Below are 25146 nucleotides of genomic sequence, written 5' to 3'. Positions count from 1 at the left end.
TTGTAAGCTGATAATGAATTTCAGGCTGAGTTTAAAAGATGCTGGTTCAGGCTAAAGGTGGAGAGGATTTCTCTTTTTACAGTGGTTAGAATTTTGAAGCCCAGCTACACTGTTACCATGGCAGCCATAGAAAACACCTGGGCACTGCCTGTTGCCTAGTCATTCTGGGATGCCAGGGTTGTCATCTTCCAAACACAGGATAACTGAACGTAATCAAATTAGACAAGTGCATTCTCCCACCACCCTTTGCAGAACCAGGGAACTGTAATTAAGGCTGTATTAGAATTTCCGTTATAAAGTCCTGCTTTTGAAGTTTCACTAATTTGTATTTAAGACATCCTTACCAAATGGTAATTTGGCACACAGGGATGAAAACTTAGAGAAAAACCAGCTTCTGCACCAAAATCATTAATAAGGTCTCACTGATTTCAACTACATAAAATGAGACCCAGCATTAGCTGCTTAGGTGGGGTAGATTTTAATTCCTGGCAGGGCTGAAATATTAATTTTACCTAACATATTTTTTACTTATTTTCTGGCCACTTGAATGATACACCTGCTTTTGCAGAGCAAAAAGGTTGTTTATGGCCTGGCTAAGGAGGCTTTCATACCCCAATCCTAGCAGCCATGGCTCCTTGCTCTAAGAAGGATGCACTGCTTTGGCTGGAACCTGAGGTATGCCTGAACATCCACCAGTTCTGGTATCAGCACTTCCCAGCATCAAGCCTTATGAAATACCATACATTGTCTTAATGACAATGCCAATGAGACAGAAGACAAATCCTTCAATCACTTAGGAAAGAGCAAATTTTTTTTTAAAAAAATCTTTTTAATGTGAAGATTTCATTAAAGAGGGACTTGCAACCAGACATTGTGGAGCTCTAGTTTGGATCACTGAGTGTGTATGTCAAAATCACATCACCTCTAGAGCTGCAAGGTGATGCAGAGGTAGGCAAACTCACACAGAAGTGAATGGCCTCTCTGTCCAAGAGTTTTGTTCTCAGGTAGGCCTGCAGGTTATGAAGTTTCATGCTGCAACAGCTACAGGAAGTCACTGCACAAAATTCACACACAAGAACAGCAATTGCTTTCTGGAATCAAGAGCCACAAAAATTTAAGATTTCTGTAGAGACTGGAGATGTAAAAAGGCTTACGTGAGTCTTCCACTATCTTCCTCATGTGGTATCATTACCAACAGTAAGTACTAGAGGAAATCTCCCATCACTTATGTGGAACGACGTTCTAAGGTGCTTACATTCATGTGATCATGGCCATTTATACAATCCTAGATAAGAAGCTAATCCATTTCTCCAACTCTCAAGTACAGCAATTCATATCCTGTCTTCAAAAGCATCCCTTCTCTGCATCCAGTTTAGAATTTGATCCAAGGTATTATACAAATAATTGCTAGTTAGATTGCTCAGACATTCTATAGCTGACAAAACCAAAAATAATTCAAGATTAAATTACGCAACATTTTCAGTAGCATCCTTCCTTGCTTCTTCTATCACCCCTTTGAAGAGACTGATGAAACCCAAAATTTCTTAAGCATATTTACACAAGCAAGCAGACTGTCACTTTATTAACTTTCCTTACTTATTTCGTCACTATTTCTTAGGCATCTTAGAGATTCCTGGAAAGAACAGACACTGAAATAACTCATTTATATTAGCATGTGCCATAATTAGCTGGAAGCATCTGCTTTACTGATGGCCTCTTTAAATCTTGTCCATCTGGTTTCAATCACCTCATCAAAAGAAACAGCAACTGTCTCATTCAGAATAGCTGTTTCTTACTCATTACAATATTCAGTTAGAAGTAAATAAATCGACAGAAGTCACATCGCCAGTCTACCACACAGAAGAGCAGGTCTGACATCTGGTCTGACCTCAGAACATTACTAAGTAGAGAAGTGCCAAGCACTTTTTCCTCTAAGCACAGCCATCAAGCTCTTTAAACAGCCTAAAATGAGCTGCAGGGGTGATTTTGATTACAAACTATAAAATAACAGGTAGTCAGTGCAGAAGACATATTTCTTAATCAGACTTTTACCATAGCTTCCAGCCAGTGTTGCTTGTGGGTCCACAGTGGCAGACCTGAAGATGCACTGCTGCTTGTTTTATGTGTACTTGGGCTTTTGAAGGAGTGCTTAAAATTAAATCTGGCCGGACCAAACCTACATCTCATTCCTTGTCAAAATGGCTACGGGCTATGTGGCCATAACAACTGAGGGCAAGCAGACACAATCTACACCCAAATGCTCACAGGTCAAAGCCTACAAAATTCACTGCAGAATAAAGGTGGAACACAATTACTGAGCAGTTTGGAATCACTGCAAACTGAACCTGCTGGCAAGCTGAGCACACAAGGGGCTGCAGGAACACATACTCAATACCTTATGCTATTTTGTGAGGTGCTGAGACAGTAACAAACCTGACCTCTTATCTCAGGTGGCTGGAGCATGGTGTTAATAATGCCAAGGTTGGGGGGTTTATCCCTGTGGGACACCCACTTTAAGAGCTGGATGAGATCATCTTTCTGTGTCCTTTCCAACTCAGAATATCCTGTGATTCCATGGTTCTTATTTCTCTTACCAGGCCATTTTTTTGTGGCTCCTAATGGTTTCACCTCTGGTGCCATATGAAATTACCAGCTGGGTTTTGGACACCTCTGTAATACTTTTCCTGTACCACTTGTTGGCCCCATGTTTCAACCCTTCCATGTCTCTTTGAAGAGGACAAGTGCTGCTGGACTGAACTTTGGGCTTCCTAACCCCTAGAACTGAGCAGGCTCCTGTTAGAAAAGTTTTCACAGGCACTGGACTAATGATTAATGGAGGGCTCCTTTAACATTAACAAACAAGAATATTTCAAGTATTCTTGATTTACCTGAAAACCTTAAGAAAGAGACTCAGACTGCATCTTATTTAAACACAAACTTCTCTGGCCATGTCCTAGTAAATTACACTCAGTATCTCTTTCACAGAATCTTCCTTCAGCTGAGGCCCAGATATTTTCTTTCTCTTGAGTCTGTTCAATACCTTTATTTCCAAGTTTTGATGTTGAAGAAAAACTTCCAGTTGGGTAAAGCCACATGGGTCACAGCATTCTCCAAGCTTACAACTTTCATTTTTTGCTACTTTTAATAAAATTAGGACATTTCAGAGACAGCTTGTTTCTGTCTCATCTTTGAAACTGTTCTCTTTCATGCAATTTCATCTGCCTTATACTCTTAGATCAACTCCATGGTGTAAAACAATACCTAGCAGATAAGCTCTATAATCAAAGCAGCAGAGATTTCACTCTCCTTGGTTTTACAAGGAAATCATGCCCTCTCTCATCTCAAAACCCCTTATCATTACAACCTAAGAAATTCTATTATATTATGGTATTATGTCTGTTTTAAAGCAGAAAGAAATGCAGTGTTAATTCTTTCTTAAGCTTTTTTAAAGCTTAATGAAATCCAAACTGATGTTATCAATTATGTTATCACCTCCCCACAGTTTTAAATTCTTTGCTTTCCATTTTCCACATCCTGACTTATTAAAATAAACTGTGCATGTTATTGTAGTTATTCAACGACATTTTAGGAAATCAAATGTAACTCAATTTCCAACAGCTGACACAAAATGCTGACATAATTCAAACACTCTTATTAAAGGAGAAATAGCATGAAAATCACTTTTTATTAATTTCAAGTATAAACCAGTAATTTCTACATTTGCTTATCCAATACAAATTATCTCCCCTGTGGTCAGTTCCAGCATTAACTCTTAGAGATATTTTACACCATCATAACAGATTGTGTTTAATCCCTGAAACATACCAAAATTAATTTGTGAGACAAGAAGAATGAAACAATATTCAAGATTCAACACTGTTCCACATTCCTTGCAGAGTACTCTAGAGGACACAGCAACTCAGCAGCCGTAATTTTTTTTGTGAGCTGTATCCACTCTAGGATTTTATCCTTTTGCTTTTCAGATTATTTTAGACATGATTTCTTCCAGATGTTATCTCCCTGTACTAGTGTGAAGAGACATTCCTACGCTCCTCTGCCCAACAGTAACCCATGGCCTTGGGCCAGACCCAAACTAAAGTGCCACACCCAGTAAGCCAGACCTTTGACAACAAACCCGACTGTAGGCCACAATCCCCTGCCAGCCCAGTCTTTTCTCTCCTTAGGTCATCAAGTGCCTTACACTGGATAACTGACACTTACTGACAATGGAATAATAGAAAATAAAGCAAGCAAAACCCTAATTTAGAGACAGAATATTTCCTTTTGTGCATGTAACAACCAAGAACCTGTGCCTTTAACAACAGATGTAAATACAAAGTAATCTGTTTAGAGTATCCTGCATAGTAGCTGCTGTAGGTCATGGCACAAGCATAGACAAAGAGCTACTTCATTTTTAAAGTCTGAACTCTAAGTCAGATTGATTAGATCAATCAGATACAGCAGATCAGTCAGATACAGCAACAAATGAAAACACAGCAGACAGAACCCCAGGCAGGCCAAATATCTGCTTTAAATGTTACCTGTGCATCACAATGCAGATGGGACTCTAGGTTTCTATACAGTTACACCAAGAACCTTTGTTGTACAATTAGCTAGCCATAGCACAAACACTGGTGATTGCTTGGTGATGCTAGCCAAAATGAACCTTATGCTCCAATCTAATAGTTTTTATTGTTGTTGCTCTGCTGAGGAATTTTTTTAAATTTTGTTTTCATTTGGGTTTTTTTGTGGTCTTTTTGTTGGTGTCACTGTTGATATTTTGGTGATGGTGGCAGAAATGTTTTATTTAAAATGTTTCTGATTATAAACATTTATAATCTATTAATACTGGAAATCTCACTAATAAATATGGCCACATTTTCAGCCTACAGACATGGTGGTGTCTGTGAAGAGTTAAACTTCAAACAAAAATCCAGGATTTTCTTTTCCTATCAACACCATAAGTTCCAGTTAGTAAAATCAAATTTGGTAGACAGAAGCTTAGCCCTTGAGTAAGTCTGCATTTTTAATACACTACTTCTACATTCAGAAGAAGCTGAAAAATCAATCTGTAAAATTAGGAAGCTACTACCAATGCAACAGGCTTTGATGGATAATGAGGCCAATCAGGAATTATTCACAACATGAATAATTCGAAAAGGATGAACTTTGCTTTGGTCCTTAGAGGACAAAGTTTTTAACAAGTAGAATGCTGGTGTGTTTGGTTAAAAATCAAGCTACTATAATTGCAGACTGTCAAACACTTCTATGTTTCAGACAGCATAAAACCCTCAGCTTATTCTGCTCATCCAGAATGTTCAAGACTTAAATTCACAAATAATGGGTATTACTCTGAGTAAAAGAAAAAGCATATAATTTTATCATCAGTGTTTGTGTATAATCTGCTTGAAGGCCTGGTATACGTTCGTATGTGTCTTTCTCATTTTACAATTACCTAATTTCAGCATTTAAAGATTCCTTTAACAGCAGTTCTAAAATCTCACTTTGTTCCAAAGTCTGTGCAAAACACAGTTGTATCACTTCCACTTCCAGAAAACAATTCAGTTTTGTTTAACGTGCTGTCTTGCACCATCATCATCTTCCTCTTCTACTACAGGTTAGAACGAGTCAGCCAGGGAAATTCCTGGAAGCAAAAAAACAAACCAACACAGAATAAAAACCACATCAGAATGGGCAAACAGTAAGAGGAACAGTTAACTACCAGAGGCAATCCACAGGATATAAAGACTGCTCAGAAATGTTTCATCTTCTTTGGTCTAGAATGAAAAGGAATAACCTTAAATTCTGCAAACAATCACTAAAGACACTATATGTTAATAACAGCCAGTGGGGGAAAAACCCAAACAAGCAGATAGCAAGGAAAGCAGTTGGCATGGTGTAAAAGAACCTATTTTCTCCATCTCCCAAATCTAAGAACTATCTTTCTGCCTTGCAACCATGTCTGCCTCCTCTGAGGTTTAAGTGATAGTCCCTAAGGTTTCCAGAAGCTCACCACCATGAAGCTTGTAGAAAAGCAAAGGAAGACACATACATACCTGTTTCTTTCTCTCAGACTGTGGATCAATCATTACATTTATAAGAGACGGTGTCTGCTTGTCAGTCACACTCGCTCTCAGAGCATTCTGCAATTCTTCTGGTGTTTTAACAAAGTATCCTTTACCTCCAAAGGCAGACATAATTTTCTCATAGTGTGCATTTGGCAGGAGAGAAACAGGAGGTACACTGTAACAGAATGGAAAACATGACTGATGGCACAGGAAAATTGCCAGGCTGACTAATTTAATTACTTCAGCACCAACTTTAAAGTGCAAGATGATTTTTGTGCCGGCCTGATGAATTCTTCTGGGCTGAAAGAACTATGGTTCCTGTATCACCTGTAAAACTATAGAAAGAGCTATGGTTCCTGTAAGATGTGCTTATAGGGTACCACACTCATTTTTATCTTGTGAAGACATTCCTCAGCAAAGCTTTTGCCTAGTTCTCTTCATACAGAGATCTCAGCTCAGAAGCAGATGTCCTGTGTAAACTCGGAACTCAAGTCTCAGGCAATTTTGGAGAGTATCAGGATTTTGAAAGTTAGTCCACTATGAACTTTGTACTTCGTTGGCTGAACTGCTGCAGGAACCTGAGAAAACTAACAGAGAATCATCTCTCCGCTGCACTGTTGTGCAAACAGTAGGCTGGAATTAGGTTGGCTGTTTGCTTTAGGTAACTGGTTCTTACTTACATGAACTCAGCCCAGGACTAAATTGATTTTATAAAAGTAATTTTAATAGAGATCATAAAACATTAAAAATTAAGAGAATTACCATTTTGGTCACTTCCTCCATGGTTGACAGGACATACTTTGAAGATGCTTACCATGTAGCAGGGTCACCAAACTTTAACATCTCCTCCCAGGAATTTGCATCCAAACCAGTGTAAATCCCGTTGTTGTTTACTACAATAATCAGGATTGGCAAGTTGTATCTAAAAAAAAGACACATTTGGAAGAATTCTGAAATACTTGCCCCCTTCTGTAAGATGTTAAGAGTGTAATTTTCCTTATAAGGAAAAAACCAAAACCACTTCCACCTGAAATATGATTTAATCATAGCTGGTAAAGCACTACACATCACAACATAAAAAATGAGCATGTATGTATTTTGGCTTGTTTTTATGCGTTTTATGTTTCACCCCACCTACTAGCAGCTAAAGTCTTCTAGTTAAAGTGACCCTGAAGAGCATCTTCTTGAGCCAAGAAAAACAGTTACCTGCAGATAGTCTCCACCTCCATTCCAGAAAATCCGAAAGCACTATCCCCTTCTATGCAGACAACTCGCCTTCCAGGTGTGTGGTCCCTGGCTACCATTGCAGCTGCTATGGCAAAACCCAGCCCCACTCCCATGGTTCCAAAAGTACCTGCATCAAGCCTAAAGGGAGAATACAGAATTACTATGCCTTTATTTCTATTCAATCTCTTCAATTAACCCATGGTGCCTTTTACTTTTAACACCTTTGCTATATAATATTCAAACACTGTTTTATAAACAATTGGTATAGATACCACATGTAGTGATCATTATATTCAGCCAAACATTTGATAAAACAGCAAATGTTTTAAGTGATATAAACATACTGGAACTCAAATTAAAATGAGGAACTCTTGTACACTACTGCTACAGTAAAAAATTATTCTCATATGCTTTTAGCTTGCATAGTAACAGTATCTCAAAAACATTCAATTACCGTAGAGACAGACAACATGAAATATTTCTATATTTAATTCCTTGAAAATATAACTATTAGTCTGAAAGCCATTGATTAAATACTGCTGTTCAAATTTTAGTCTTCTGTTCAACCATTTGAAATCAAATTGAAAGCTATAATTTAGTTAGATCATTTCAATCAGAAGCACATAATGGATACAAAAGTACATAAAGCACTAGATTATTCTAGGGTTAAATGCTCAAATTTGCTTTCAGATATGTGCAGTGCAGTCTGAAGAGACAACCAGTAACATGACTGTGTCCTTATTTTAAATAGGAGGGGAAAATGCACACTCTTTCCCCAACTCCACTTGAAGTACATGGGTTTTCTTGGTTGTTTTGTTCACAAAGCAATATTTGGAGTACCCACATCTTAGGCATGCAGGTTTACATGAAAGCATGCCCAATATACAATCCAATTTTCAAGTTTTCCCCATTTTGAAGTGTTCCAGAGAAAAACTCTTCATGAATTCTTTTCAACATGAGAATCCCAATGATTGTTTTTATTTTTCATTGATATTCACCACAGACTCTGAACACAGAAACAAGCATCTAGGTCAGGGAATTGAACACAATGCTCATCACTCACTTTCCACAAGAGAGAGAGCAACTATCATCATTCTGCTGCAGAGCACACAGAGGATTGTTAAAATCTATGACAGGACATCAGTATGTGAGTGGAAAACTTTCCTTAATCCCTCTCCCAACATATTATACTTCTGTTTTCCAGACCATTATACTTCTTAGCTAAATGAAGACATTTATGCAGAAATGTAGCCTGCTGAGTCAGAACAAAAGATATCACACCTTTGACGGGGATAGATATTTGGAAGCATAGTTCGTCCAATGTCCATGGTGTTTGCTCCCTCGCTTACTAAAATGCAGTCCTTGGGTATCAGTTCTCTGATGTGATGAAAGACTGTATAATAATTCATAGGCAGAGATTTCTGTAATGCTAACCCCTTAAAAAGAAAAGATATTAGTAACTCCCCTGAATAGAATTTAAGGTGAAAAACAGAGACACATAAATAATAATGATGGAAATAAAAATACACTCTGCTAGGTAAAGCTGGAGCATTTGCTTTTGCACACACATCAAGGTCACTCCTGTATCTGTTCTGGTGACACAACATATTTATCAGAGGCTCAACAAGCTCAGCAACCCTTCAATGGCCTATCATTAGCAGAAGCTATTAAAACTCAGTTTAACCCAAGAGGCACATGAAATTTTGCTGCACCCGGGTAGGACTATTGACAACCCTATCTGAGCTGTCATCTGTGTGCTGGGAGGTAATTCAAAAGAGCAATCTGCTAGAATGAATTTAAATCCCAGTCTCGGGAACATGCATCTGAAGCTGCAGAAAAATGAGTTACATAAAGTTAGGTATATACCTAACATCTATGTATATCTATCTATCTATCTATTTAATATATATATATAACATACACACACACATTATATATATATATACCTTATAGAGACATATCTGTTGATATCTATATATAGGTCTATACCAAGCATCTGTTGTCTCTTGGTCTTAACAGCTACTTGCTTTTAACATAGATTACACCTAGACCAGCACTGCCAACAATGATTACAATTAGAAGAAAGCTAAAAATGCGTCTTCACCTAAACCAGCTTCCACTTGGAATACTTGGATAATCTGTCCGTTGCTTACAAGTCACTGCCCATAATACAGCAGCTCTGGCTGTGGTCTTCTACTAATGACTTTAAGAATCCAATCCCAAAGTGTAATGATTTCTACACAGTTTGAATTTACACAAAATCACAGCATACTTAACCTATAATGCTTACAGTTCCTAAGCAAAAGAAGAGTAAGCCTGTAGCAGAATGGTACAAATCTTCAAAGTCTGGGTGACTTAAATGAGAAATAATTGAGGAGGTTGGATATAGACCAGTTACAAAACTGACAATGCATCAGTGCCTGTTATAGCAAAAAAGCTTTTAATTTCTTTAATGTCACACTACCTTTGATCTTTCCACATTGTTCTTTATTTTCTCTCTTAGCTTCTGCCACCACTCTGAATCAGAAGGGTATTTCCATGATCTTGTGTTGAATTCTTCTAAGAGCTGGAATTATATTGAAATGTTGTAGAGGGGTCTTTCAATATGTTTAAAAGACAACAAAAACATCAATAATAACATTATCAAGAATGACCCCACCACAATCACAGTAACACTAATCAGAATCTTTATAAATATGTAATTTGAGAATAGACGGGATATACAACATGAATATACTGCCTGAAAAATGGTTTTCCTTGAACTGTTGTGGTTCTTTTTTTTCTTTTCTTTTTAACTGGCAACTTCACATGAATCAAGAGGAAATTGAGGTCAAAACCAGAGGACACGGGACATTACGTTACCTGCTCAGTCACAGCATTTAGGTCACCTAATAAAGTTGCAGTTGGCCTTACATTGTTTCCCAGCTCTTCTGCACAAATATCAATCTGTATTTCAAAAGAAAGGAAACCATTAACTCGAGGATATTAAGGGAAACTTTTTCTTTCAGTTCAAGTGAGGAACATGGCCTAACATACATAGATGTCTAACATTGTCTTCATAGCTTGTTTTGGCTGTACAGGTAACTTCCTTTGCCTTTCCTTGACATGACATCAGGAAATCTTTTATACAAAGTAAAACCCTATGGTACACACCTATTTTAATAAAAAGTCATATATATCCTTAAAAAGACTTGAAAAGTCTTATATATCCTTGATTGCTTGCTTCTTTCAAGCTCCTGCAGACACTGTAGAACCTTATTACAACACTGTATGACAGCTAAAAATCTAGGCTCATGTATACCCTTAAAGTCTATACAAAGCAGCAATTTTGTCACTGAGAAAACTGTGTACATGCTACTTGACAGTAAGAACTTAGCATGAAGAAACTTAAAAGTAAGTGGCAACTACTGAAGCAAATGTATCAGTGATGCATGAACCCCCTAAGGTTACATGAATTTTTATTTTTGACCAGGTCACACAGACTATCACACACTGACTTAGTATTTTACTGCTAATCTCTGATAGTGAAAAAAAACTTGAAATGAAAAAATATTTTCTTTAAATTTTTTAGGAAGAAGAAACATACAATATGTATTATTTGTAAAAATAATAATTGCAGAAATAACATGTATCTTAAAAAATTTAGCTTCAAAATTAATGTTATTGCAAAGTTTGGAACTTTAGACTGTGTTCTAGGTCAGTAAGCAGAACAGCTGACATGCTGGATCAACTACTACTATTTGATCACAGACTCTTGGGAAGGAGACTTTAATGACACAATTTAAAGACTTCTCTTTCTAAGAGCTGGCAGATTGTCAAATGCATGAATTAGTTAAATAGCCTTTCCTCCTCTTATTTCATTTCCGAGTGACTGAGCTCTTACATTATGACAGGATCTGAAAGCAGTTATTAGTCAGAAAAATTCAGCCAAGAGAGCAGTATGAAAGAATCAACAATTTCAAAGAGTTTTCTTTCAATCATAGAAATTCCAATGCTTCAAAGATCACAACAGTATTGTGAGTCTAAACCTCTATTAGTCAACTGCATGGAAGTGTCTGCCCTCCTCATTACATAGCAGCACCAAGCTCTTGACACTAGGAACAATATTGTAAGCATTCTTAGAAAAAAATTAGGAAGTAAAAACAATAATTAAAGATACCATAAGTATTTCTGGAGACCATAACTATATGCACTATACTGCACTATCCATATGGCATCACTTGCCACATGACATACATTACCAAAATAATTTATAATAATTGCTCTGGGCAATGCTAGAACACAGAAGACTTCCATTAAGCGATAATAATTTTCCTGCTTACCTGAATAACCTTTACATCCTGTCGATACCTTGGTGGAAGACCAAAATGCAAAATCCAATTCAACCTTGCACCAAGCAAGATGATTACATCAGCATGCTGTAATGCCCTAATAAAGGGAAATGACAGACCCAGATAAGAAAGAATCACATCAAACAGGCTTTATAAAATTAGAAGCAATCCTAACCACCACAGCAAACCCCATAATATACATATAACTCTTCCTTCCTCTAAGCTGCTTACTTAGCCCCTGCATCCTTTTATACAGCCAATTACCAAGCCATTCTTGAGCTAAGGAACTTAAGAAGAAAATTAATTACTATTTTCCTACTACACAGTATGTAGGAGAGGAATCACTACATTAGGAGACCAACAAGATGCTAGAATAATGCTGAGGTTAAGGCAGACGACTCACTATTGTGACACTGGCAACAGCGGGTGCCAAAATTAAGATTGTATGGGCTTCTCAGTTTAGTCTCTCATCAATTTATTTTTCAGATAGGCAGACAATATTTGGTATATTCTTTTATTCTCCATTCTTCCTGGCAGTGTGCTTAACAGTGATAAAGCTAAGATGCTCAGCAACGGACAGCATTTTACTTTCAGGGTATAAAAATGGTCCATTTGCAAACCGACTCTGTGCATATTCATGCATATTAGGGGTTCTTAGAGTCTGTTCACACGAATTTTGCCAAGAGCCAAAAAGAAAAACATGTTAAAAACTACTTTAAACATAGTCTTTCAGTGTAGTTTGAAATACCTTATTTTTCTTTGTAAATAAAGTGCAATTTAGTGGTAGGGTATTGCAAACACCACAGAGACAACAGCTGGCAGAATTTCAACTGCAACATGGGCTGTTCAAGCTTCTGTTTATGGTGATAAAGCAAAAAGAAGTCAATTTGTCTAGTGCACAAAGTTAAATGTTTAACATAAACTGTTTGCCAGCTCTGTTTTATGTTACGAAACACACACTAGCAACATTGATACATCCACTTGCCATAGGCTTCATAGCTACAGAATATAATGTATCTCAAAGTGTCTTCCTGGTCAGCATTCTAAAGTGATCCACTTAAATATGTTTCCCAGCAAGATCTTCAGCGCTCTACAGTGAGGTGCAAAACACGGTTGAAAAAATTTTTGTGGTATGAATTTTCTCTTCCCTGGCATCTTGTAGAACACCAAAATTCCTAGTTGTTTCTCGGTTGCTAGGATTAGAAGCCTTGCTTTATATTTACGTTGATCTTGCTGCAGCTACACAATTTGGATGGTTATCAGGAACTACTCCTTTTGCCATTGGTGTAGGCAAAAAAGGCAGTCCACAAAGGTCCACCAGCTTTCTGATGTTGTTTTCAGCATGTGAATAAGCAGCACCTGAATGAAATGAAAGAGACTGGTTAATACTACAGAAACCAACTGTATTTGCTTGAACTTCAATTAAGCTGATTACATTATGGCAGAAAGAGTACTGTTTCCTATTATGAATGCTGCCTGTTATTTTTCATTCTGAAGAACTCAAAACAAAACATGTCAAACCACACATATCTGTGCTTAAAATTTCACATATTTTTGTGAAAAGTTTTGTTTGCTTGGTTTTTTTGTAAGACTTCAGCTGAACTATTTTATCAATTTTTATGAAGTAGGGCAGGGAAAAATAGGAGATCTTGTTTATTTAAAATGACAATTTTTTAGTGGGTGAAGTTTGGTATTATGGGACAGAGACTTCTCCAGCAGATACATGAGATGACCTTTATGTTGTGTCATGTAACTTCTTGCTTACTCCCTGCATGCTGCCGTACCACATGCTCCATAACAACCTGCCCAAAGACTCTACTATAAGCCTTTAGTGAAAAGAGAGACACGTGAACAAGTCCTTGCAAAGGTATGTGTTTGTGCACACATTTCCTGTGACACTGCAGCAGTACATGGCTGCTGAACTAAGCTTGCCCAGGGAACCTGGAATAATTGACTGGTCCTTGTGCAATAGCTTGAATCTGTGAGTCTTAAATCCTGACAAATGTACTCTTCTAAATCTTTCAAAAAATCTGCTAACGACAATATATAGCAACAAGACCAGGTACATTTGTTGAGTAGATTCTCAGATGCTGACATTGACAAAACACAGATTTTTTGATTTTTTTTTAGTTTTCCACCTTTTACTTTCAAAGAACACCCTCTTCTTCATGTGTATCCAGCCAGTGAGAAAAAAAAAATCTCCATAATCTCTTCTGACCTACCTTCTGTTTTCAATTTCATTACCTAATCAATCATAAGATCCATCTCATTTCAACCATTGCACTCCCTAATTAAACATAGATAGAGATCATTCCCCACATCTGCATGAAACAGCCTGAGTTAAATGAGCTGGTTATTTTAATTCTGTTCCTAGCTGACCTGTATCTTCAACAGAAAAACCACTGCACTGGCTAACACTCCACAAGGAGGCACAAAAGAAGTGAACCAGCACAGAGAATAATTATATTCTATCTCCAAGAATTGATTAAAAAGGCAAAGTACAATGAAAAGTCTGTAAAATAGCAACAGCAGCAGCACCCGTTATGTTCCTGTATATACCCACACAGGTAGGCTGCCACTTTCAGTAACAACCAACAGAAAAATGACCTTTGCTTACTCTGATTCTTGCTATATATGCCAGAGCATCAGACAGAGAATATAACTTATTTAATAGAACTGAAATAGTTCAGAATTTCTGAAGTGATCCCTTGGTATTTGCTCTAGGATTTAAGATAACAGTTATCTGATTTTTTTCTGCATAAACTTGTATTTTAACAATTGATTTTTCTTTAAACTAGATGAAAAATAAACCACTATAGAACAGAAAAATAAATTCTAAAACCAGAGCAGATTTTAACATTAAATTCCAAAGAATTTTGTGTTTGTACTACTGGTTGGTTGGTTGGTCTGGATAAAAAGAAGATGGGTAACTCTTCTGGGGAAAAGCAATCACTGCTTTTGTCCTGAACGTGCACAGTTCAAAGCTACATCAAAGCATTCTACCTTTGCCAATGATGAGCAGAGGCTGCTTGGAAAGAGCAATGACAGAGGCTGCTTTGGATACAGCAGAGTGGTCAGCCATGCTGACGGGAGGTGGCAGACAGCATTCCATGTACCTGAAGCCAAGAAAAATAAATGAGGCTCATTAAAAAATTCTAAACAAGAAATGCTGAAAGATAAAACCTATTGTTTAGCATAAAATTGCATGTTACAGCATTTATTAGAACAGGAAATATTTTTTTCAAAACAGGCTTTGAAGTTTTCCCTCCTTGTTTCTTTAATCTTGTAGGTAGTGTTGTTTCAGAGATTTACAGAGTGACAACATTATATTATCATGTTAACTCATTCTTCTTCGCACATTTCATTACAAACTGTAATCTGTATCATGTTATGATGGAATGTTACATTCAGAGGCTTGAATTTCTTGTTTTAGGAAAATAAAATATGAAATTAACCTATAAATAAATTTTCTTTTGTTCAGTGATTTGAAAAATAATGAACGTAATCTTTACGCACTTGACAGAGCTCTTATTCACCTGAAGATTCACAAAATCCCCGGGTATGTCAATATAGCAGGAACCTGGACGACCATACATACTGGTTCTTACAGCCTAGGAAACATACAATCACAGTTTTAATCATTGTTTGACAGGATTTTAAAAATATTTACATTAAAAAAATATTTGTATTCAAAAAAGAAAGAAAACTCTTCTGTAGAGTTCTCTTCTGCAGAGAAGGTGCACAGCTACATTTTTCCGATTGATCATAGTGGAAGCTTCCATGGATTGATTTAAACCAAAAAAATAAAGTTCTGACAGCTATTTATACTTTCTCTTATATATCAGCTGAAGCCTTTCAGCAGACATACAGTATTAAACTCTCAATTTGATGTACAGTATTATACTCTCAATTATTTGTTTAATTTGCAATGAGACAACTGCATTATCATCTGCTATGTTTGGAGATAGAAAATTAAACATTCATGCTGAATTCTACTTAAAGTTAGCACAAACAGAGTAAAACCAAGATAATCAATTCCTCCATTTTCTATTACTTTTGATCCCAGCTCTTCTATTGCAGGTAGATGCTCTGCTGAATTTGCACTTCTCGAAACAGTGTGACTGTATGCAGAATTTAGGCTGACGTGGCTGAAGGGCTGCTAGAGCAGTACCAAGAGACTTCTCTAATCCTCTCTGAAGCACTAAGATAAGGATGTGTTTTCTCTCACTCTCAAAAAAAACCCCAAAGCAAAAACTAAACTCAAACCCCAAACACAACCATCCCCACTGCCCCCTCCAAATCTCCTTCACATGACAGTGGTAAAACAGCTGAAGCATTACATTTCTAATTATTGCATCTCTCCCTAAAAGCATTTATTTCATAAAAATTTTCCATCTCTCTCTGAAGCTAACAAAAACCACCACCCAGTACTGCTTACTGGGATCAGTAAGCACCAGACTGGACTAGGATCTATTTCTAGCCTATAACATTGCATAGTTCATAAGGCAGAACCTCCCCAACTGTTAATTTACCCAAGCAACCTCACCTCCTATCTGCCAGAGCAAATTACTTAGAGTAACAACTGTACAAAAATAAACCCTCAAAACTTAAACAGGAGACAGTTGCCTGATGTTCTGTTGTTAATTTTGTATTTTTTCATACCTTTTCAATAACAGCAGGAATAACTTCCAGGCTGCTTGGGCGGACAGAGAGTTTGTTGTACAGCCTGCCAGCTTCAACCTGAATAAAGGCAAATAACCATTATATTGATTTAGCCAAGTGATCTGCTCATTTCCTTCTCATTTCAACATGAAAAGAATAAAAGAAATGTCAGATGAAAAGCAATAAGGTGGAAACCTTCCCATAGAAAAATGCAGTAGCAGCTGATGAAAACAGTCAAAACCATACTCATTCCTCTGAGTACTTAAGTATTTTGGCTTTTTTTTTTTCCTCACCCATAAACTGGTTTATTTTCTAGGACATTTTGCTTTTGTCCATCTCAGAACAAACAAAGGTTATTTATTTAGCTAGCTTAAAACCTAAAACAGACTACGAATTCCAATATGAGTAGGGACAAAGACATTCCAGGCAATCTGCTGGATTTACACAATGTCAATTTTAAACCAGTAGATGGAGCAAATCAACAGCATTATAAGATCTGTTAGGAAATGGTAGTGTTTGGGATTGTTTTTCCTACAATAATGAAGTAACAAGAATTATTTAACTGAAACCTTCCTGTAGAAAATTGTATGTGTGTGTACCTGTGGGAATTCTTGGAAAGCTCCCATAGTTTCCTGATTTCTGTCAGAAGAACCTCCAATAACAATCAAAGGCCTAGAAAAGTATATTAAAAAACATACAAAAAACCCCCGTAAGTCTAAAGTGTATATATATATATCTCATCCATAGAACTCTACAAAAATAAATACAGAATACAGAAATGGATTCCAAATATCAGAGTGTCAGACAGTAGCCTTCCCAGCAGCATTTGGGTCACCAGTTTTGGGACAACTGGGCCATATTAAGTGACTTGCATCACAGAAGTTCTAAAACCAAATCATACTGCAGGCAATTTTCATTCAAGTTTGATAATATGGGTGACATAGTGGTTAGAAGGAATGACAACACCTAATAAGAAGTCAGGAAGTATTGACTGGTCCAAAAAGTATTAAGATGTGTGTTTATAAAGGGTACTGTAGTATGCACAAGCACTAGAACTAAGATACAAGCTAGGATACAATTTTTCAAAAAGATTATGTTTTCTTTGCATACGATTTGGAACACAGAAGTTAGCTGGCTGAGAGAACAACTGCCTGCATTTTGTTTTTAGTAAAAAACCTCCAAACCAACAAAAAATTAACATGCCTGCAAGCAGTCCTGAACTTACGCTAGTTCACAGCTACATGAGGATGGCAGCATTACTTTACAATGAGGGTTATACGTTCCACAGGAGCACATTTTTATTGTAATTTCCACAAAATATAATAAGTAGTTTTCCTACAGTGAATGAAAATCTGTCTTTTATTCAAATTGTAGGTCAAACTCCTTAAAATGCTAAGTGCTGAGTCAACCGAAAAAAGTTGTTTTATTGATCTCCTTATTTATCTGCACTATATTGAAATATTGGGTCAATAGTTTTCTCAGCTTTTTCTCTTAAACAATTTCTCTTCCGATATTCTTTCCTTTGACTGCATTTATCTATACAATGTATCATGCAGAAATATTTGCAGTGTGTTCTATGCATAACCCTAAATTTAATCACCCACAAGACTTGGGGATATGTGTATCTAGATCCAAGCTTCATAACCAGGCCATTTCTCTGCCATAAATCAAAAATCTCAGTTTGAATCCCCTGGTGCAGTGAAATGAGAACTTCAGGCTGTATCTTACCTCTATGAAAAATTGTTATGGAAAAATGCACTTGGTGACTGCTCTACACATTTTATTCTGCTTATTCTCTCCCCTCAGCAAAATGATTATTGCTATCCAAAACTGTTTGAGAGTGACAAACCCTATGTTCCTCTCACTTGCCTTTTCCAAATTTATTTAAATATTTTAATGAATAAGCACCTACTACTTCCCAATAATGAAATACAATTACAAACCTGGTCTACTATTTAGAAAACCAACTCCAATAGTTATATCTTGAAAAGATTTAGCTCTGTCCTTGAAGTTTTAAGTAATTCTAACTAGAAAGAGGTTTTTCCCTCAAGGAAATCATTTTACTACTGTCACAATATTGTAGACATTTTGAAGAGCAGTGCTTACAAAGCAAGGCAGATATATCAGTGAGGCAGAAAGAACACTTGACTATAATGAAACTAATGGTAAGTTTTCTGGATTTGCAGGAGAAAAACTTGAGTAAACTGAAAAAAAATTTACCCGCATTTCAGGGAAAGAGCATGGTACTTCAGCATGCTTGTGTTTACTCCAAATTTTACCAACTATCACACACTTGTCTTTTGAGTTTATTGTCATAGCCAGACTGAGGTACAAAATCTTGCTCAGAATGAGACAGGACAGGAGGCAGCAGCATGGCAGGTAATTTTCATCACAATATATCACAATGTTTTACTCTCAAAAATGCAGTTTACCCTCAATAATGTCTCCTGGAAATCCGTAAGTAGATTACATGCATAGTTCCTTCTTCAAACCAAACTCCTGACTGTTCAAAAGCAAGGTTTTAATATAATCTTCCTTTTTTAGTTGAAGGTCAAGTAGTGACAGCAAAACTTTAGTCAGCAACTCATTTTTAAAAAGAATTTGAACACTAGAGGGCCTTTTTCAAAAGTCAGACTTGATTTGTTAACATTCCCATTACCAAACTTCCCTCATCCATCAGTCACTACTAATTCAGTGTTCCTGATCACACTGCTCTGGATCCCATTCTGTTCTGCGCACACATCTGCTCAGTATTGCTACAGCTTCTTCCCAAAATACCTCGGTACAGCTTTCTGAACAGCTTTCAGTGGCACACCAGACAAAGCTGGCACATCTCAGTCAAGGCTTTTAGAAGTAAATACTTTCTCTCTACACCTCATTTAATTCAATACTTAATTACTACTCTAAATGTGTGGGGAGGAAATAGGGATTTTAACAATGCAGTGTCAATTTATTCACGTATGAAATACAGTAATTCAAAGGCAGTATGAATTTAAATTTAGGAAACGCTTTTAGGGTGATCTCCATGATCATGAAAGCATTACAGGCTAATAATGACTTCATTTTCAAATACATCCTTACAACCAGCTGTACAGATAGATTTTTCTAAATATGCACAATGGGATAGGACAAAACCAAGAATTTTATCCATGAGAATACAAAAAATGTAACTAAATTAATTTTAATGTTGATAAAGGAAGAATTCCTTTCTGGTTATCCACATGAAAGGGGAAAAAATATTAAAATACTAAATACCATGGAGCTCAACATCTAAAAGAAGTAACAACACACAATTATTGGAATTTTAAGGGAAAATGCAATTCAATTACCAGCAGTTAATGGTTGCATTTGCCATCCCACCAAGGGTGTGTAAGACACCTGGACCGGACACTACAAGACATACTCCTGGTCTACACAGAAAATACAAAAACAAAAAAAGAGGAAGAGAGAAAAGGAAAGTTAGCACAGAGAACACCAAATAAATAATCAACAAAAATTAGTTAGGTGCTGAAATATAGACAATTAAATTTTTACTCATGTCACCAAAACTCATGAACAGCTAGGAATTTGTATGCATAACTAAAGGCAGACATTGAAATCAGAAACTGTGATGCTGTATCTATCCAATTAGAAAGGCAAGTGAAAATTTATGTGCCGCCCACACAGAGGCAGGCAATATACACAGGCTTATCCTAACACAGCTCCTGACTTCTTGTATCTCATTTGCTCCACCATCCATTTATATGCAATCATGTTTGCAGTTTTCTCAGCTGCACTTTATCTGCAGCTACCAATGAAGAAAGCTCATGCTGGAAGTGCATCTGATTCAACACAAAGTTTACTGAAATTTAATTCAGGCACAGACACTTGTTATTCCAGGTGCTGAGATAAAAAATGGCAATTCATAACTAGTAAGCATTTCTTAACAGCTTTGCACACTCTTTACATACCTGCCAGTCAAATATCCAACAGCAGATGCAGCATAACAGGCCTGTTGAAAATATTGCACTTAGTGATACTGCTGTTATTATTATGTATACATTTAATATTTTGTACATAACTTTCAACAAAAATACTGAAAATAAGCAGGTGCAGATTCTTGCCTGACTATAAGAGCTTAAATATAAGTAAAAGTTCCATTTTGTCGTTTCCATTATAAGATGTGTCCATGAGGACTAACATGAAAAGTCTCCAGACTGTTCTCTACTTCTCTCCACATTTCAGGCTCCTGTTGTTACAGGATATTACATTAGGATTATCTGGGATTTGAAATCAACCAGATTAAAAAAACCCAACTGAAACCAGAACAAAACATGAAACTTCTGCTTTCCACTGCCTTCTGGATGAACATGGAAGAGGGGCTTGCAAGAGAAAGACAACAAGCAAAAATGCAGCCATTCTGAATTGTATTTCAGAAATACTGAAATATATTCTGTATATTCAGAAACCAAGCAAAAGGTTGAAATTTCACATTGGAGAGAATAATTAGATTATGTGGGATTGTCTTTTACAAGCTGAGCTGCTGAAATACTTCTCACTCCAGTACCACACTTTTAAAGAAAAGTTGTGTTTTGAATAAAAATCACAAAAGTAACATCTACAACATGCGTTGGCATAGCTCATCAGCAGTGTCATTGCAGAGTATGTTTTTAAGCTAACCCTGTAGTGATATTAAGCATTTGGATGTAAATTTCACCTGATAAAAAGACAGTATGTGATCAAGAAGTTTACAGGTGACAACAGAACTCAAGAATTAACACGTGACACTGCCCACTCTCTCGTATTTTCATACCCCTGTCTTGAAATCAGCAAGTTCTAATACATAATGGAAAAAAAACCCAAACAACTATATTTTGCAAGATTTTGTGATTTTTTTTAAGTAAGCCTTAGAACCTGCCTCTTTCATTTTTAAATGGAGTGGAGATTTGATTTTAGTTATACTTGAGTACTCTAGTGATAAGATGCCCACTTTGGTTCCAGCTGCCATTATTAAAGGGTTCTCAAGCCTGATTCCCTTGACAGCTGCACCAACTCCAGCATATTGTATGCTCACAACTAACTAGGAATACAAATATCAAGAGATTGCTTTGAATATGTAGTGATAATTATTATTAAAGATTAAGAGCTAACATAAACAATGAGTGTTGTTAACAAATAACCATATAGGAAAGGGGGTTTTGAAGTTTAGAACTGATCTGGGTTATCAGTCTTCTAAACAATTGCAGCAATCTCTAATTACCCAAGGACAGATACACAAAATGCACGCCCCTGTGAAGTTGCAACACAGTTTTCACTGTTCAAAGGGCATATGGATGCAGATGAATTGCTTCTGGCAAACTTCTGCCATGTTACAGGCCACAGGAGACTGGCTTATGGGTAGTGGTAGTGCTACTTCTAGCTTCATGCTTTCATTAGGTGTTTCTATTCTGCAACAGAATAGACGTTAGAATATAATAGTCTGCAGTTTTATAAGCTTTTCACAGAATCATTAAGGTTGGAAAAGACCTCCATATTCACAAAGTCCAACCTTTAACCAATCACCATCTTGCCAACTGGACCATGGCGCTCAGTGACATGTCCAGTCATTTTTTAACAGCATGGCACTCAGTGACATGTCCAGACATTTTTAACACCTCCAGGGATGGTGACTCCACCACCATCCTGGGCAGAATAACATAAGGATGCCAACCAAAAACTACATTGCTTGATTATTGCATCATCATGAGATTTTATTGTGTTTTAACTTGTTTATGGGCCCTATTTCCTATGAACACTACTAATCAAAATTTTACCACTTTTACAGGGAAATCCTTTTGCTACATCTGGCCTAGAAATGAGGTAGAAACTCAATCCCTGGAGTAAAATCCCTCAATTTTCCATGTATCATATACAGCTGCTTTCACCAATAAAGGAGGCAGCTGTACACATATCCCCCACAGCCAGACCACACAACTGAGACATTTAAAACTATGACATGCATATATTGAGTATATCTTGAATATACTACATATAACTTTTCCTTTGCCAAGAAATTACTCCGTTATTCACTGAGGATAAAGAACAAACAAAAGCTCACTACAAGACGCAGCTTCATTCATCCTTTTTGACTCCCCAAAGAAGAGAAATCCTGATATTTTGACATTAAAACCAGTCTTTGTGCTATTTTTATTTCATTAAGCAAAAGCAACTCATCATTTATCAGCAGAATGTTTTTTGTCTCCCTCATCTAGTAAAGAGTAATAAATAGAACAGCATCTCATTTGGCAGTGCAAAGCAATTTTCTCTGATAATTACAGACACACATGAGGAAATTAATTTTAATAATGTTAGTAATCACAGCAAAAACTAGAATATTTGCTAAATGGCCTACTGGAACATAAAGATTGTGCCAAATTCCCAGTTCTTCAAAGACTCAAATACACCTTTTAAACATGTTTGTATATATTTGACTCTCTCATATGTTACAGATTTTCCATAGAGACATGCATTCCTCTAAATTCTCACATTCCAATATAAGAGTGTAAGGATTAGACAGCACAAGCATGCAGCTCACAACCACCTGATTTAGGAGAACTACTGTAACAATACTTTGTTGAGGACTGGGACAATCCAAAAGGTTATTAGCAGCATAAATTAAGGAAAACTGGCAACTGCTATAGATCAGGTACGGAAAGCTGCTGGTCCCTCTCCCACCAGTTCAGCAGCTATCAGCCAGCTCCCCATCTTGTGCAGCAACCCTTGAAAATGACATATAAATCTGAGGTTATTATCTTCAACTTCAGACCACCCAAGAAACTACTGAGATTAAAGACTTACTACTGTGGGAAACCAAACAAATGCAGAACCAGCAGCATAACACCCAAATGCTGAGGAGCTTGGCTCTTAATTTCTGACACCTACACAATAAAGTTGAAATAGACATAAATAAGAGAGTCTAAGTTCATGGTTGATTTTTGAGCACTTGGAAGCATTATTATTTTCTATAGTTTGCTGTTCTGTGAGCTTTTAAAACACAGCTAAGGAAAAAAAATCTAGAATTACTTAAATTGTCAGAGCAAGTTCATCAATCAACGGGAAAACTTTCCTCTTTGGGCACTTAAGAACACCACATAGACAGGGAAAAAAAAGTAAAGAAGTAGGTAATAAAGTCCTAAAAATAACTAAAACATCAACTAGAGTGAGAATGATAATATTGGAAAGTGTGTAGAAGGCTACAGAAAAAAAAGAGGCACTGGATGAGCATCTCAAAACCTGGTAGGTATCTGACAATATATCACTTGAAGGAGATAACTTTGATAATTTGTTTCTTCTCTATCACATGCTGTCTTTAAATACTTTTTTTTCCCTATCCTTGCTCCCTTATTGGAGAATGGCATTTTAAATGAAAGAAGATGCAATTCCCTTAACAGAAAAGGAGGGACCACTTCAAAAGGGAAGTGGGGAAGGAGAAGGGAGCAAAGAAACACTCAACTCAATGCACCATTGTTCTCCATGATTCCAAAATAACAGTGGCTGCTCCTGTATAAGTTCTTTAAAGGAAAAATCAGAGACCACATTCTTTCAGGAAAACTTAAATTGTGCTTTTTTCCACTGTAAAACAGTTAAGGAAAGGGTTGGTCTCACTACAGATGTATACTTACAGCTTGTTCATTTCTCATTCCCACATATTTTATTCCAACCGCCTGGGCTGCAACTGCGATTTCAGTGACTGGAATACCAACAATGCCAAACATGTATTCAATATTCTGTAAAGAAAAATGTTGGGAAAAGTCAGACTGTTTTCTCCCAAAAGACAGCTTTAATAAGCATATGCCAAACACAGACATGGTAACTAACTACACAGGCAGTCTAAAACTAAGGTGTAACATATATAGTCATGGAGAAGTTCACAGGTCACTGTGGAAACAGAGCCGGCATCAGCTGGTATTTGCTGCTCAGCCCTCTGTGGTTGTGAAATCCCTGGATTTTGAGTCTATAAGCAGTGGGACAACGGCTCAGTGCCTCAGTCAATGTGCATTTAGCGCTTTCTCCTGAGCAATTCTTACCTGGGCCATGTCTGCTACGTCACTTTCCTGATTCTCAGTATGTCAGCTTCCTCTACTCTGAAAATGCCTCATGGTACCTTGTGTTTTCACACTTTCACAGAAAATCAACGACAAAAAGCCCCCCAAAAATGGTTGGGAAAGTATCGTGCCCACAGAAACACAGAAATAAAGAAGACTACGCTTATTTGGATTACAACTGAACTACTTTTCTATGTTTCACAGGCCACACGCAAAGTCTTCTCCCAAGAGCCGTGCCAGGCCTGCAGCATCTCGAGTTCAGGGACAACACGGAGTGTTGGTCACTGTGGAGGAGGCGCGGGAGGCACACGTCACGGGGAGAGCCGCAGACATTGCTCGGCATTGCCTGGTGGTAACGGGGGGATCGGCTGAGCTCGAGAATGGGGCAGGCTGCAGGAGGGGGCAGGCTCTCTCCAGAAGGGAATCAGTGTCAGCCTGGGGAACGCCGCCCTGGGGTCAGCAGCTCACGGCGGCACCGGGGCCGGACCGCTCCCGGGGCTGTGCGGTGGAACCTCCCTCCATTCCTCTCATTCCCTCCCACAAAGCGGTGCGGCGAGCCCTTTCCGTCCGCCCCCGGGAGAGCGGCAGCGCCGGTCGGGCTGAGTCCGGCCGCGCACATTCACTCGCTGCAGACTATCCCGGCCGCTCTTACTTGCGCCCTGAGGGCCTGGGCGATGAGCTGCGCCCCGCTGACCGACTCGCCCTCCATGTCAGCCCCGCCGCCCGCCTCGAACGGGCCGGCCCGGCGCCCCGGGCGAAGGGCGCGCGCAGTGACTGACGGGCGGCTCGGCCAAT

General features: G+C 37.6%; 2 protein-coding genes across 3 annotated transcripts in view; one reads left to right on the top strand and one right to left on the bottom strand.

The window, feature by feature from the left end:
* BTD (biotinidase) overlaps positions 1 to 25146 on the top strand; it is a 40630-nt gene that overhangs the window by 5558 nt on the left and 9926 nt on the right. The window contains exon 2 of the mRNA XM_088052726.1: positions 24556 to 24703. The gene's annotated coding sequence lies outside the window, so the exon portion shown is untranslated. The remainder of the gene's footprint in view (positions 1 to 24555; positions 24704 to 25146) is intronic.
* HACL1 (2-hydroxyacyl-CoA lyase 1) lies at positions 3667 to 25099 on the bottom strand. 2 transcript variants are annotated; one of them, XM_005518923.3, is made up of 17 exons: positions 25004 to 25099; positions 23929 to 24033; positions 20239 to 20279; positions 19618 to 19698; positions 16888 to 16960; positions 16289 to 16366; positions 15143 to 15237; positions 14630 to 14742; positions 12850 to 12985; positions 11618 to 11723; positions 10158 to 10241; positions 9760 to 9861; positions 8577 to 8731; positions 7275 to 7433; positions 6883 to 6990; positions 6057 to 6243; positions 3667 to 5644 (listed from the first exon to the last, which is right to left on the bottom strand). In XM_005518923.3, the coding sequence occupies exons 1-17, from the start codon at positions 25058 to 25060 to the stop codon at positions 5612 to 5614; spliced, it is 1713 nt and encodes a 570-aa protein (XP_005518980.2). In that variant the 5' UTR covers positions 25061 to 25099; the 3' UTR covers positions 3667 to 5611. The 2 variants fall into 2 exon arrangements, with proteins under 2 accessions (XP_005518980.2, XP_087908845.1); XM_088052719.1 differs by lacking the exon at positions 25004 to 25099 and adding an exon at positions 24334 to 24566.

The sequence above is a fragment of the Pseudopodoces humilis genome, chromosome 1, assembly GCF_049639895.1.
Source record: "Pseudopodoces humilis isolate 2021_Gansu_Grassland_sample_001 chromosome 1, ASM4963989v1, whole genome shotgun sequence".
NCBI classification, from domain to species: Eukaryota; Metazoa; Chordata; class Aves; order Passeriformes; family Paridae; genus Pseudopodoces; species Pseudopodoces humilis.
Note: the sequence above shows the minus strand (reverse complement) of the source record. Positions and strands in the feature narration are given on the sequence as shown.